The 16,657-nt window shown below is 35.8% G+C and overlaps 1 protein-coding gene across 5 annotated transcripts in view; it reads right to left on the minus strand.

Annotated features, from left to right (window-relative positions):
* The window catches only part of AHI1 (Abelson helper integration site 1), a 94,860-nt gene that overhangs the window by 26,715 nt on the left and 51,488 nt on the right, over window positions 1-16,657 (minus strand). For all 5 annotated transcript variants that reach the window (XM_052680573.1, XM_052680563.1, XM_052680542.1 and 2 more), the window contains exons 20-21: window positions 6,220-6,278; window positions 1,151-1,216 (exon numbers count right to left, since the gene is read on the minus strand). In XM_052680573.1, the coding sequence (XP_052536533.1) occupies window positions 1,151-1,216; window positions 6,220-6,278 (125 nt within the window). The remainder of the gene's footprint in view (window positions 1-1,150; window positions 1,217-6,219; window positions 6,279-16,657) is intronic.

Below are 16,657 nucleotides of genomic sequence, written 5' to 3' on the forward strand. Positions count from 1 at the left end.
GTGTAAAAATAATATAGCCAATGTCATTTATATTTTCATACTTGCACTTCACTGATGAATCACTTATGAATGGGAAAATATGAAAACGCTTTTACCACTGAAAATTGTATGTGGTAATTTGTGAGCTGGTTGGTGACAAAGAAGTAATATCACCACATGTAGGTACACAAGAGATTTATCTAAATATGCATTCAGTAAACATGAACTTATATTTAAGTAGCTAAACAAGGACCATCTTCTGTCATAATTGTCCTCCTAGCATTAAGAAAGACACTGCAGCAATTACAAGTAATGTTGACTAAAGAAATATGAATGATAGAATAGAACCATATTAAAATACACTACAGAGCTCCATACAGAAACCATGCAGAACTGGAAGCTTACATGATCATGCCCAGTAAGGGGTGCTCTAACAATGCCCACTTCAGCTCAATGGCTAAGGTTTCCTTAGTAATAGTACTATGAAAATCACGAGGTCACTTAAGGTAAAAGGAATTTTACACTAGCATTTGGCAGAATGAAAGGCAGAGTAATGATTATTTATTTTTGCAGAGCCTTTTGTAAGATAGCATTGCAATGTTTTGTCGTTTGGAAAAAAATTACAAAAATTAATTAACATGGAAACACTGCCAACAAACAGTTCAAACTAACCAAGCAAGTCCCACTTATTTTTGTCTCTCAGAAACAAAAAATTAAAATACCAATGTGTCCTGTAATACAACTGGTTTAGCAAGTCTGACAGTTTAAATGAAATGTGGAAATTGCCATAATATTCCCTAGAGATAAATAACCAGAAAATAAGCATGAGAGAAATACAGGAAATGTATCTCAGGACCAAAGAAGAATGTAAAAGACTCATAATTATGCCCAAAGCAATGGAATTTCTCCTGATGTGACATTCAGATATGTGTTAAATGTTGTCTGAGTACAAATTCAAGCAAAAAAAAGTAAAAAAAATCTATACCCATCAACATTTTAAAGAATCATTTTTGAGAAATGATGTAAAACCACCAGTAAGATGGTTATGAACACATTAACAAGGAAAATCTAGAGTGGCAAAAAAAATCCTTAATTCATGCTAAAAGACACAACGCTTTCAAAGACACGGATGCAGTGTGACAGGTACTGCAAAAAATTACATAATACTTACTGTTTCTTGGTTGAGCAGACAACTGCTTCCTCCTCTTTCCCCCAGTGCAGTTAGACGGTCATCACTCTAGAAGATTAAATATTGTAACACAGTGTTAAAGGTTATTGATATACTACAATTTTACACTTCTTCCATATGTCTTGCCTATTCTTAAAAAAAAAAATCTGCAATAAAAATGTTTTTTTAAAAAAAAGAAAAAGCAGAAGTGATGTTGAGCAATCCAGAGTAATGCTGGCTATGCAGATACTTATAGAACTTAAAAAGGTTTTCAAATGTGTACGCTGCACTAAAGACAACATGTGGGAGGACGGAGGATTGATGATTATACAGTCTAAGCTTGTCTGCACTGCAAATATTACAGTAGATGTTTAAGAAATCGTTGCAGTGAACTTTACCTCTGAACTGATATTCAGAAGATTTCACTTTCATGTAAGGAAGAATTTCAGGCTGGTTTTAATAACCAATACTTAAACATTCAGTTTTAATAGCTCCATCTTTGCCACTTAACTCTTCAGACTTCCAGTAAAGCCACAGGAATACCACTGCATATATAGGGCAAGCATTAGGATGTGCCAATACTTACAAAACTTGATTTCTATTGAAAAAAACAACAGCCCTTAATTTATAACAAAATATAAAATAGAAATACAGTGAAAAATTAGCAGAAAAAGAAAAAAAAAGAACAATGGAAGAAATGGAATTTTTTTGCCTGATTATTTCCAATGGCCTGTTTTCACAAAAGGGGAAACCAGTTTCCCCTAGATTTTGCATGCATCAAAGGATACTAAGTACTGTGTGGAACAGAAATATTACATAGTAATAAAAATATTTTAGTAGAGAAGAATCAAAGAATAACATGAAGTAAACATTTCCACCCATAACAGCTTGTGCCACATTGCAAACAACATTGAAATTTGAGAATTTCTACCCAACTTCTTTTATTTTCTATTTCTTAATTTGGTTGATCCAAGCAACATCATTATTACAACCTTCAGCAGAGTAAATGACATTCTTGTGACAGACATTCTTGCCCTTACACATTGTTTTCTTAACTTTGCTAAGCTTATCACATAGGGGAAATGCATTCTACATGCTCTTGAAAACCAAGGTTCGATCTCATCTCCAGGCATCATCACTGTAGTTACATACACAAGCAATGTATACTGATGAATGCAATACAGAAACGAACAGTTGCACTCAGTTCTTAAAGTTTACCAAAACAACTCAGCCTACCACCCACAGTTCTGATTAATTATGTGTATACACAAAAGAGAATTAAAAAAAAAAAAAAAAAAAAAAAAAAAGTAACTGCCTGATTTGATAAGCAAATTTTGAGCAAAGAACAATGGAAGCACAGTTCAGAGTACGAGGCATGATCAATGGTCTACTGGTAGCTAGCAGAGCCTTACAGGATCCAGCTATTTCTCACTTTTCACTGTCAAGGTTAAGAGAATTGTGTAGGCAATGTGCTTAGCCTGTGGGATGGGAGTGCCTCCTGTTGCTCAAAAATGATTCATCAGAATTATTAGCAGTATTATTTAGGTATCTAGTTCAGGTACTCACATTGCCCCATTGTTGTGTCTCAATCTGTCTCTCTCTTTTTAATAAAGTATTTATGCACTCTCAAACACTCAGCGTAAGAAGACCTTGAAGAGAGCGAGTAGTTTGGAAATAACAATCTGAAATCCATGAGTCATCCTGAGACTACGCTGAACGCTCTCAGACGCCGCGTTAAACTTCTAAGGCAACAACAATCCAGAGAGTTTCTTCTTGAGAGGCCCAGGGAGCAGGGCCCAGCTGCCCCTAACCGCACTGGCAGCCCTGATGGCAGCTGGCTGCTGCACCAGCCGGGAAATTGTGTTGTAGCTGCTTACCACAGGCCTGCCAACCCTGCACAGTACCAAAGGTGGCTCTGCAGTGCCATGTTGTTCATCAAATACTGCTAACTACCAGGTACTCTGCAAGAAAAACCTGGTGCAAACAACTGCCTGTTTGGTTTAAGAATGTTATTTTTTTAGTGCCGCGTCACAAGATTAAGCTACATTTTTAGGATTGCAGTAAAGCAATACATATATACTGAAGAGTGTGAATACAGTGTTCTTAGTATTAGTGTCTTCTTTTTTAATGCAAGATGGAAGCTAATTAATCCTTTTCTTCCATCCAAACAGATGTGAGGTCTAAAGATAAGTTCTTAGGAGCTGCTCTTAAAGTGAGTAGACCATCTGTGAGGAAAAAAAGCCTACCATGTTACATTGATTTGGCTCAAACAAAACTGCAAGGAGCTTTCAGCATAAGAAACATCCTCAGACAAAGACAAATGGATCTAGCTTCAGACTATGGAACATGATATTGGATATCCACAATAGGCCCACATGGATAACTTAGATATTTCTAAGAAAAACAGGAAACATTTTAAGAACTAATAATAAGAGAGCATTTCAGGTAAGAGTAAGCTGATAAGAGAATTGCCATATCAAGTGTCACTGGTAACAGCACTAATTAAAATGTTTATGACTTCTCTATAACTGAGTAGTTTCAGTGATTGTGGTAGTGGAGGTTTTGCTTTTATTCAGAGATGTAAGGTGGCCAGCAAGATTTGGGCATCAGATAGCAGGTAGTGTTCATAGCCTTACGAGAAGCAGCTTTGAGTAAGAACAAGTGATGTGTTATCACTGCCTTTTCTGTTAAAAAAAAAATAAAAAATCAGGATTTTATTTCTATATTTCAAATACAAAAAATATAAAAATTTAAAGAAAAAAATCATGGAAAATTTTAAAGTTTACTGGTGGTTTCATATGCTTCTCCCTTATATGCAAACAAAGTCAGAATAAATATAAAAATCAAGGTATATGACATTTAGTCATTAACTCCTACTAACTCAGTTTGAAAAATAAACTTGTCTAAGATCAGTCTTAGGCATACACTACATAAACATGGTGAATACGATGACTGTAAATCCAGGGCCCAAGTCAACTTCTGCCCTGTCCCTGTTGGAAGGACTGACCCAGTGACATGAAGGAGGACATCATCTCTTTCTTGGATGCTGCCAGTGCTCCTGCTTCTCTCCACCTCCCTGCACCTGTTCTCTGCAAGGACGTAAAAGAAGCTGGAGTGCTCCTTGTGCAGACACTCCAGCAAGTTCACTGGGAATCAATGTCACATCTTCCCTTGTCTGGTCAACAGATCTGTACCTCAGAGATTAACAGCTAAAGCTCTGAGACTGGCTTAAAAATCTGGTAACATTTGATGCATTTTTTAAATTTACAGAGTCAGTCAGAACATTTACAGTTACTGCATTGTTTTCATTTTTCCTTATAAAGTCGAGGGTTAGAAATTAACTTAATCCTTTCCTTCCTTAAGAATGTCATGCAAACTCTTTACTCCTGTAACTGAAGTTTTAAATGAAATACTAAATAAGCTGAGACTTAACATAAAATAATTGAATACTGTTAGCACTGTCACATTTTTGTTCATGTTCTCTGGTCCAATTAATTGTCAACACACATTCAGCTAAGGACACTTAACCGCACAAATTCAGTCTACAGGAAACAGAATGACAAGGACGGAATTAATAGCTAAATTAAAATGATTCTAAAAGCATTAACTGCTAAGAATAATGTACTCTTCTCTTGTCTTTTAATGAATCTGTCTGCTGTCAGAAAACTACTGTAAAGTTACTTCCTTAGGCTTCAGATGACTACATTCCTTATTTGATTACACCTCTTCAATATTTAATGAGCATGGGAATCTATAATCTGCCTAGAGGAAAAAAAAAAAAAAAAAAAAGAAAAAAAACAACCTGTGCCAGGCTGCACTTTATTGAAACCTGCAATGTACAAACAGAAAACAGAAATGCAAACACAGCTGCTGCAGTAAAACCCACAGGGCTAGGGAAGAAAAAAGAAAAAAGAAAAAGAGAGAGAGAGAGAAAATAATAATAAAAAAAGAAGGATCGATTCAGATGTACGGAGAATACTCGAGCTCCTGAAGTTATTCAAAAGCTGTTCTGTCATTTGTTAATATTTTACTTGCTTGATTAAAACAACTTTGTTTAATTGTACTTACAACACATACATATTTCTGCATATTATTATTTATACACCAGAAAATGTAACAAAAACATTAAAACTCTTAATCTAACCCTCAGGAAAAAAAAAAAGCTGCTATTTATTATTTAGTTGATCTTCTGTTTGTTTGTAAAGCTTTCTGTGACACAGAAAACTAACATACTAACTGAAACATGAATGCATACTTATTTGTAAAAATTATATGAGGGTTAAAAAGTTGGAAATGTGTAAACAACAACCATTTAGTCAAAAAAGAAATAGTGATGTAAAACTGCAGTTTCAAAATTACTTGGTGAATCCCGTGTGTCTTACAAGCCTTCCATAACTTTATTAACACAGAATATTAAATGATGGCATTCCATCATGAGGGGATGGAGCATTAATATCTGAGCACAACAGGCCCAAGTTATCTAGAGCCTTGTGTAATATCAGCCCAGAACAAACTACTCTTCCATCACTAGCCCCTCTATGCTCAATCCAGGTTAACGAGTTGGAAGTAATGGCATTATAGATTCTTTTTTTTTTATTACAGTGATTAGGAAATGAGAAATATAAGAAAGGAAAAAATTAATGTAAGTTTTCAATGAGACTTAGAGAGGAGCCATTAAATTAATGGAGAACAGTTGTGATGTCATTTGTTACAATAGGTGAAATATTAGCAAACATATTAGTAAAAATTAGCAAAAATATTAGTAAAAACACAGGATTTAATTTCAAGTTCTTGCTCCATTTTTCTCTTTCTAATTACCAATTTATTTCTAAACAACAATAAATAAGTGATTAAAAAAAGAAAGTTTTATTTACACATATCTGATCTTTCAATCAGCTACCTGCAAAATAACCTTATTTGCCCACACAGACAATTTGCTTGAATATACTTTTTTTTTGTGAATAAGGGCAGGATAAAAAAAAAAAAACACCTCTCTACATGAGAACTTGTGAATAATGGCATTTTATAGTTAGACATCAATTTTAAAAAAATGCAAAGATAGAATTCCTTACCATCTGTATTCTGCCCAATAGTGTTCCGCTAAGAGGGTTTCCTACTGGGCTGAAACACCCTGCGAAAAGAAAAGGCTGTGAATTTTTTGCTTGTTATCCTCTTCCACCGAATAAATCATTTTATTTTAATGTCATTATGTTAGCAGGATACATTTGACAAAATTCTAATGAAAAGCAGCAGCATCTTTCAATCACAACTATGCATCCTTCAGTCAGAAACAGTTGGAGGGTGTATTTAACTAACAGACCTGACACAAGGTTAACTAATCCAATATTTCCATTCAAATGATTTGGAGAAATAGCTCGAGTAATGTCCACATGCCATCTCGTGCTCAGAGCTGATGCTATTATCTAGCCTGTATTGCTTCTCTCTTCACTGAATTTCCAAGGAACGCACACGAAGTTTTCCAGCAGATCACAAAAACTTTCAAAGGAATTACTTCCTTATTTTATCTAAAAGAATAAGTATGCCTATTCAGTGGTTCTCTTTGATCATCTGAGTCCCTATCACAACACGTCTTGCTGTTTATTTTATTCACTCTCCGTACAGTGCATGTGAACAAGCACTTGTAAATTCTTTTCAAACTATTATGTTAACTACTAAGCCAAGAGAAATCCTTTCATCATTTACGGATTTTTCTTTTTTGTTATTGGTCTCTTCAGCTGTATACTTAAGAAAACATCTTAAAAAGACACAAAAATCTGAAAATTGTGAAAAATGAAAAATGCTACTGCTATGCTGGAGAAAGCTTTCTCTTTTCTTAAGAATAGAGAGGCCAGACAACACAGAGTTAAGCTCACTGCATTTTCTCATTGAGACACAAGATTTGGAACAAGATTTGTTTTCAAACGGGAATAAATTATGAAAATTCATTTTCATTTACCACTCCAAATCCTATTCTTGAGAAGCCCAGTATCTGAATAAAGAGGATTTCTTCAGATTCAGATTCCCATGCACTTGCAGAGGTCCATGGGGAAGCTTGCACAACTTCTCTTACTGTATACTTTCTGAAGCCCAGTGGTTTAGACTTTCACAGGAGATTTGTTCATAAATGTTTAATCATTAAGATATTAAGATATTTCTAAATATAATAAAAGCTGCAAGTTCAAACAATCAGAGTTAAACCATGCTCCTGCAGATCTTCTGCATGTCAGTAATTTTTTACTTATGGGAAATCCTAAGTACAATAATTAACTTTTCAATTAAAAATCATTTCAAAAAAATTGTGTATAAATTCTGAAACAGTTTATTCTGAAAGACTTGCCTTGATTTTTTTTTAATTTTAGTATTTCTATTTCTGGAAAAGGAATGGAGATGAGAATAGAAAATGTTTTCCGAATTCAACACACATTCAGTGACAAACCTCAAGCTTTCTTTTCTTTAAATAAGTTACTCCTCAAAACATTTTTTCAGCATTAATGCCAAAGGTCAGTGCTTCCACTAATGCTGCAGTCTACAAAGTTGCTATTCACAAAGTCCAACAGTTACAAGACATGCTGCTACAGAGACGACACTGCAAGTTGGTAGATAAAGCACTGCTTACAGATGTCATATCAACTATTGGATCCAAAGCAATCAGAACTCAAGACTAATAAGATGTCTGCAAGATAAAAAAAAAAATCTTCTTTTTTTTCATCCATACAATTGTTTTATCTACGTTAAGGTAAGAGTTGAAAAAAAATGATCTGATCAAATCAATTGTTTATTTGATATATATATTTTTTAACATACAATCAGCAGCACCGACTACTTTCTTCAAAGATGCATTGTTGGAGTTCTCCAGCAGTATGTGAGTACTCCTGTGGGTCTCTATATGCCGCTACTTATCAGGTGAAGACTTAATTGGAGAATATTAGTTCAACCATAAAACCTGAATAAAGGCAGCACAAACCTGCTCTGCTGCAAGCACTGGAAGAGACAGATTTGAAACTTAAAGATGTCAAGAGTGCTGTGCTGATTTCTACCAGATAGCACCAACTCTGACTTAGCATTTCCAGTGAGCAGAGCCTTCTTCCAAGACAAGCCGGAAATTCCTATTACTTCATTTGAGGTGCAAACACTGACATCCAGTTTGAAGCATTCTATGGTTCACAGAGCTAATACTGGTTTTATTTGTACTGGTTACTCCAGACTATTCTTCAGTATCATCCTTCAGCTGTATTCAGTTATCAAGCATTCCTTTATTAGCACTCACAATGATGACAATGACATTTAAAAACAATAGTAGAAACCTCCCTTACCTACGAAGCAAGGTCCATTCAGCAAGCAAAGGAATATCCATCCCTTCTTTCTCAAAAGATGCAGTAGATTTTTGAAGCAATTTTTCACAGCTATTGGCTTAACACAGTTCTACACTTGATGAAGTGTGTAAACGACACTGAGCAGGTGTGACTAACAGCCTCAGCAGAGGTTGCTTCAGTTCTCTCTGATCCTAGATGTGCAAACTTTGACCTACTGCAGTGAGGTAGTGAAACTGAGGCCAGAATTGCAGAAAAACATTTGCATTTCATCCAAAAAATGATTTTTATGGAACACCATAACCTGCTGAGGCTCCCACCTAGAGCAAGTCAGATAAAGGTCACGCCTGGAAAAACCATCCTCCCAGGTTATTCTGGGCTGCCTTATCTTACAAATGCTTCAGAATCTCTAACGGAGAAGCACTTCTATTGATTCAGAGGATTAATTTGAACTCAAACATCCCTCTAAACTGCTGTCCTCACCTCCAAAACCCTGTACATCTCAAGAAGTTAATCTTCCCCATGAAAGCATTAACATTTGAATGACTGTTTATTATCATTATTATTACTATTATTATTATTACACCCTGCAATGATTCTCCAGTGGTCTCTCTGATACAGAATTTTATATGAGAAGAATATTTTTCTAGGGGAACCAATCACTGATGTCTAAACAGGATGTTAAATGCCTTAATATGATTGGCTCCGTTGCTTTTTATCATACGACCAGAATTTCCAGACTGTTACAATTTAACTGCTTTTATTGTTTTGTAAATCCAAGTATGCACTGATGTTATGTAAATGCTGATAGAATTGATATCTTTTGAGAAACAGAGCCTCCTTCCATGAGGAGTCTGAAACTATATTAGCTTCCTGTGCTATTTAAGCAATGAATTGAAAGTGCATCTTTTGTCACTTTCTGGCAGTATAATTTCAGCCAGTGTAACTGAGACTAAAGAGAAAAGACATAAACCAGGTAGTTGTTCTCATATCCAAAAGGTAAGTCTGTGCTACGAGATCCCCAGCTTCATTACGTGCTTTCACTGAAAGAAAAAACATGAACCCCTGCTCTAGATAAGCTCAGCATGAACTGATAAAATTCCAAACAGTTGGGCTGAAATACACAGGAAGTAGAGTTCAGTGCCACACAGATCTGCAGCATAGGAAGTTCCGCACAAACGTGCGCAAGAACTTCTTTACAGTGAGGTGACGGAGCACTGGAACAGGCTGCCCAGGGAGGTGGTGGAGTCTCCTTCTCTGGAGATGTTCAAGGCCTGCCTGGATGCCGACCTGTGCGACCTGCTGTAGGGAACCTGCTTTGGCAGGGGGGTTGGACTCGATGATCTCTGGAGGTCCCTTCCAACCCCTACAATTCTGTGATTCTGGGATGAGGTTTATATAAAAATTTATATGAGGAAGTAGCCTCTACGTCACAGCAATGATAATAGCAACAGTGCCACACAGAAGCACTAGCAATTAATTGAGAACACCTCCTATTAAACAGCATCATCATTATGCATTTTAAAGTAACAAGAGAGCCAGAAGAGGGGGAAAAATTCTCAGTAGTCATATGATCACGCTATTACCCTATTGAAGCATCCACAACCACCTAATATTAAATATTCATACGAAAAAAAAATCTGCTTTAATAGAGACTGAGAGAGCACTCATCACAGACTTCATGCCTTTTATTCACTTTCTGAAAGAATTCCTTTTCTCCCTTCCTGAAATTCACTTGATAAACTCTTTCTGTTAATTAATAAAGGTATTTTGCATGATAAAACTCCTGTAACTCCTATCTCACAGAAACTACAGTTAGGGAAATCAACTGAAGGTGAAGCATGGAGTGTCCTCAGAAAACCACTGAACAATATCACTGAACAAATAACTAAAGATAATATTCATGCTCATTCCTGTGATGAATCCTCTAAAGCGCATGGAGAAAAAATCCAAATTACTCTGAAGTTTACATTAATTAATAATTTCTTTTAAAAGGAAAAGAAAACAAACTCTGAAAAACATAAAGACATAAAAATAACATGAAAATAAACTATGCTTCTAGGAAACAGTATTTCTTATTGCAGACATACACCTTGTAATTCATATTGTGGCCTCTTGCAACATAGCACAGTTAAAATATAATCAAATAAACAATTCATATAAGTTACATATGCTTGTATCAGCTCAGCCCACTTTCCTATCCATCTTTTGTGGCTTTAGAACCATTTTCAGTAAAAAGGATTCAGTTTTCAGTAGAGTCACCTATTCAAAACTGTGAATTTTCCATCAAGAAGGTATTCTAGTATGCACTGTAATCTCTAATTCAGGTTTCACAGGACAGCTTTTTTGTTTATTTGTTTTTAACAAAAAGAGCAGCGGAACTCCTTTTGGGGATTTTTCAAGTGCGGCATCATATAATAGAAAGATGATCATTTTGCAGTGGCATAAACATATATTTATTTTTCCTCAAAGGCTTCATTCTCACAACAATTATACTTTAACAGATCAAACAGAATTCATTAAATAAAACAACTGTTTAGATATTGGATAAGAAACTGTTTCTCTTTACTTAGACACAAGATCACACTTTCAAAACCCAGTGCAAACATCTTCAGATGCAGTTCATATAATATTAAAGGAATGGGTGTACACTTTTGTTTCACCACCAAAACACACATTTTACTAATAGCCAACGCTGCAGGAGAGAACACACTTCAAATTCACACCAGTTAGTCTAAATCTCATGGCTCTGACTGAGAGGAAAATGGATAGGATCAAAGTGTGTTGTAAAATGTTTCTAAGTGTAATCTGTATCATAACTTTTAAAACTACTTCAGAACACAATCCTCTGAAACTGTAGAATGAGAAAATTAATTTCAAAAGTTGCTACTTGTCTTATTCTGAACAAAATTTAGCAGCCTTTCTAAAGTTCTCCTTGCTACTACTGTGAGGCCGAGGGTTACGAGTTAATTTTTTTCAGTCTGTATCATGCACATCACTTAAAACAGACAGTTCTCACATGCCATGTTTAAATGTACATACAAAAGTGTTAGGACAGCATAACTACTGAATGCAAAGGACTTCTGCAAACACTTGCATGGTTCTTACAATGTGTTCTGCAAGCTTGCAGAACTCTACCCAACAACAGGTAAGCCCATGCTGTTACAGCCCCTCCTTGTCTTTTCCCTGCTTATTTTTCTTTCAGAGTAAATTGTAAGTAAATTGAGTTAGGTTGAGGTTGGACTTGATGATCTTCAATCTGAGCAATTCTATGATTCTGTGATAAGCCTTCTATTTAAAAGCATGTAATATTTACCTCTTTACCAGTGATTTACTAAATGCTGCTCTTAGACATTGTTATCTAGAAAACTAACTCCAGAGAGTTACAGAATTCAGTACCATGCAGTTCTATGCACACTGCTGCTGTTTCTTTCACACCACAAGTGATTTTCCAGCAGATGCCCCAGCTCCAGGCATTAGAAACTTGGCTTCTGAAACCATGAGTCAGTCATGTTTCTCCACAACTGTGCAAGACAACTAGTCTAATATGCTTAAAGACAGTAACTTTCCTATTCAAGGACTGATATAGCTATGGTTACTACATCTGGTTGTCTGATTCCCCAGCCCAAATGACCAACTATGCCCTTGCAAGCAGAATTAAGTCACTGCTAGATCACTGGGATGGAGCAAGACTTGAATTCACACCTGTAGATCCACAAAGAGATATCTTCACTGCAACACCAGTTAATTCCAACCTTCATATAAGAGATCTCAGAATCAGACAGCACCAACATGAAAAACACTATGCTTCTGGCAGTGCCATATCCCACAAAGATAATTATACCTACCATCAGCCAAAGGAATGCAGAGAGATAACTCATACAAGGTTAGCCACCATTTTCACTTCTGGTCCAAAGTGTACAAGGACACAAACACGTAAGCATTCTGCATCTTGGAATAATCCTTGAAAAGGAACTATGGAGACAGACTGACAATGGCTTTGAGGAGAATACTGTTTCCATATACACATATTCATCCTGTACTTAGACATAATGAACAGGCAGAATTTGGCCCCTATTTACAAAAGGTATAATGAAGTAAAAGCTATTGCATCACAAAAACAATAAAAAAAAAATCTAACTTTTTAATTAGAGATTAAAATCAAATACATTTAGGAGTCTACACACCCACCTAATTATTTCTGAGTAATCTTATCAAATCATCATCTTACATTTTTCTTGCAAATGTTAAGTTTCTACAGTACCATATATAAACAACGCAAGTAGTAGCACGTGTCCTAAGCATTCTTTTGAAGTAAAGAATATATATTGAATTCATGCTAATCAAGAACGTGCTAATTTATAACAACATCTAACGTTACATCATAATGGAATTAGATAGAATTGAAAAATAAACAGGGGCTACAGTATCCTGTTGTTTCTTTCTATAACAGAGAGAATGGAAAATGACTCTACAACAAACATTAATAAGCCTGTGTAGATACAATCAGCATTCTGAAATCAGATTGGCAATATTATTTACAAGTTTTAGATAGCAGATAAAAAAGATGCAAGGAAAACACAGACTGTGACACATCGTTTGGATTAACAAGGGTTATTTTTCTAACAGATATCCTCAGAAAGTGATTAGTCTTTTTGCTAAGCTCATCAGAACCATTTAAAGGCAAAAAAGCTAAATTAAATTTGAAAAGGAAACTTGTTTTGTATTGTATTAAACAAAGCTTGTCATGTTACCCTTTGGAAAAGTATGTTCAAGAAACAGAGAAATTGCAGTACACTAGGATTGTGAGTGCACAGCAATGAAGAAGTAACCCTTACACTGCTGTTTGGTAGTATTCTTGCATCCACTGTGCTGTATTACTTTACCCTCCTCAAATCAGAGGAAATAGAGCTCTTAAAGAGAATTTATGATTTTCCTAAAATATGCTGTGACAATCAGGATTTGACACAGAATTCAACTGTTACCTGCAGCTCTAAAATTTGAGTATCTGCTGACCTCGGGAGGTCTTTTTGTGTCTTTAGGAAACATATCTGACCAGAGATAAAAGACAAAGAATGAAAATTAAGCAAGAAAGGAAAACAGAGTAATTTACTTTATGTGGTTCCTCTCACAACCGAAATTCAGCAATGGCCAGTTAATTACATCACCCTTCCTCTCTTTTTTTATTTCCTTTTTTTTTTTTTTTTTTACTAATATGAGCAGTTAAAATTGCCACTGACTGGCGCCTCGTATCACATCTCCAGTATCCCAAAATTTACACAAAAGCAGCAGCAAAGTTTTCATATTCATCGATAAGAGAAATGGCATATTTTGACATCTGAATGCTCAAGGACAGGGAATTCTTCTCCATATATTATTATGAAAGTAACCCATTACTATACATTGTGCATTATTAAAGATACCTGGGTTTCTTTAAAACTGACTTCACTGCTAACTGCTACAAAAAAAGTTTATTAATTTGAAAAGATCAAACAACCAGGAAAAACAAAAAAAACCATCTACTAGCATTGTCAAAGTTTGGGACTGTGAAAGCATATACCTTAACAGGCTTGTTCACATAAAAACACACGGATATTAGATCTTCCTAGATGGCCTCTCCACATTTGCACATGCCCAAACTATCAGCTCAAACACTGGTGATACAGACAATTCCAGACACACCTTGTTCTCTTTGCAGGTTTCTTGGAACTTACGTTGAAAAGGATTTGTTTTTGGTAAGAAGAGAAGATGATTTACAGGAAGATCCTTAATTCAAACCACAAATTCAATCACTGAAAATCTTTTGCATATATGATTAGGTAAAATGATGGATGAGTCCTCATGCACCATAACACAAGGACAATTTTCTGATAAAGCATTGCTATCAAGGTACACACAATATGTTAAATGCCCATTACATAAGTAGTACACTTCAGACTCTCCAAGAAAAAGTAGCACAATTATACTTCTTTTGATTCAGCTTTTAGTATAGAAGAAGTCAAATTTGAAGCAACTAGAAAGGAGCCGTAAAATATTGTAAGACTGAACAGATGAACACAAAAGCCGAAAAACTTATCACAAATTTATCTATATGTAGTTCAAAACAAAAAATCTGAATTCCTTTCCAGAATGAAAAATTCCAGCTCAGTGAGACTTGGAGTCCTTAAAATAAGTAAATTTTAAGTCAATTTTAGCTTGCATCTGGTTCACAACACAAGTTCTTCAAAGAGTAATGTGTGCTGTAGGAAGTTAACAACAGCTTCGCTACAGCAGATTCTCCTGAATAAACACGGAAGGTGTAAGACCTTGCTGCTCAAGACAGCCTAAAACAAAAAACCTCAAGGACTTTGTTAATATTACTATAGAGGTAAACTCAACTTAAATGTGGTTACCCAAAATAAAAATTTAAAGACGCAAGGAGTAGGGAAGCAAAGCTTCTCTATTTTTCATGCAAAAAATAACAGAAAATACAGCATCTTACAAAGTCCATCTAAGCTGTTACAGTCCATATCAGAAAAAAAGCTGGGGGATTTGCTTCTTATGCTGTACTGGGGGATGGGGACAAACAGAAGTTACATGAAAGAATTCTCAAAACATGTCCTTTTAGTACTCCATTTATCACAACAAAAGATGTTCAACATGCATTAAGTAAGCTACAACGTTCTGTTTTATTCTTTGGCATATTTGCTGCAGCAGCCTTTTTCCTTTGGCCAGAATCAGGCTCTACACAGATTCTGAAAAGACTTGCATCAATCTGTATGTATCACTGTAACATATCTCAGTAAATCTAGAAAATTAAAAAGCAGAGAGGCAACAGATGCTACCTCTGACGTAGAGACAGTGTCTCTTTTTCATAAAAAGAGATAATGACAGGACAGGGAATGGGGATGCCACAAAGTGCAACCAATCCTCAGATAAGATACGCAGCATTTCAAACACTATTTGTTATTCAGCCTGAATAAAAGTCTTGTGCAAAAGGTCTGTCTCGCATGTTGGAGCTAGGCCTGGGGTCAAGTGATCAGAAAATACTCTAAAGACCTTTTCTGCTTGCATTTTTTTTTTTTTTTTAAAGTTGCTTACGTGGCATTTAGATCTTCTAAGAGAAAAGGAGGAAGTAAAAACTGAGGGGACCAAGTCCCACTTATGAGTTGAAAGATAAGGAAGGAACATGTGCAACCTGCTCTTTCTTTTGAGTGTGCCTTAAGGTGACAGAAAACTCCAAAATAAAAGTTTGAAGAAGCGATATGCAGAGTTCTAAGGTGATTCTGTCACCTCCTTTGAAGTAAACAAGAAGTCACTCATTGTTCCTTACAACCTCCAGTGAGCAAGAAAGCAAGCCAACAGTAAGGAGACAAGCTCTGGTGAAACTCTCACTTCATCTGGATCAAAGCAGCATGTTGAGGCCAGCTCTGTAAATATTACCAAGTCACAACAGCGAGGTTTAAGTTACCCACCCATACTGGCCCTCATTTCTCTGTACTTTTTCTTCATGCTTTCTCAGCATCCTCTACCATCAGTTTCTACAGACTAACAGAACTGGTACCAAGCCATAAGGAGCTACATTGGTCCCAGAAACAGTGCATAAATTGCAGACTGTAATATGGCCCACAGATATCCAAAGTTAGTTTGAAAAGCACTGCACTAAAAGAATTATTCACCTAAGTTGGTTCAGTCAGTTGGTTCTGACTGAACTTGATTTTCAGCAATGAGGTTAACAAGCTGCACCTGAATCCATGAAAGTTCAGTTGTTTCACACAGATAAAAAAAAAAAAAATCTACAAAATTAAGAAAAGTTATTTAAAATAGCCAAAGAGGTATCTATGCACACAAAGAATGAATAACACATCTTAAAAACAACGTCATTTTTAAGAGTACTTGTCAAAACAGAGAACGAAATCCAGAGACCCAGGTCCCCTCTGGGGGAGATGTCTGTCTCCTGTGCACCAAAGGCACTACTGGGTCTTTTGTATAGTCCTTTCAGTTCCTCAGGAAATGATAAGAACAGAAGGACTGGAGCAATACACAGAAGGATGAATTGGATCACCTCATTCATGCATGCTTATTTCTACACACAGAGCAACCCTGCTGACAACTTACTTCCAGGCAGAGTTGGTACTCCACTGCAACAGCTCTTTGGCAGAAGTATTTCCATCTCTACAAATAGCTACAATTCCATTTAAGCATGCACTTTGTCAACATG

Source organism: Tympanuchus pallidicinctus, unplaced genomic scaffold, assembly GCF_026119805.1.
Source record: "Tympanuchus pallidicinctus isolate F22 unplaced genomic scaffold, pur_lepc_1.0 scaffold1, whole genome shotgun sequence".
Classification (NCBI taxonomy): domain Eukaryota; kingdom Metazoa; phylum Chordata; class Aves; order Galliformes; family Phasianidae; genus Tympanuchus; species Tympanuchus pallidicinctus.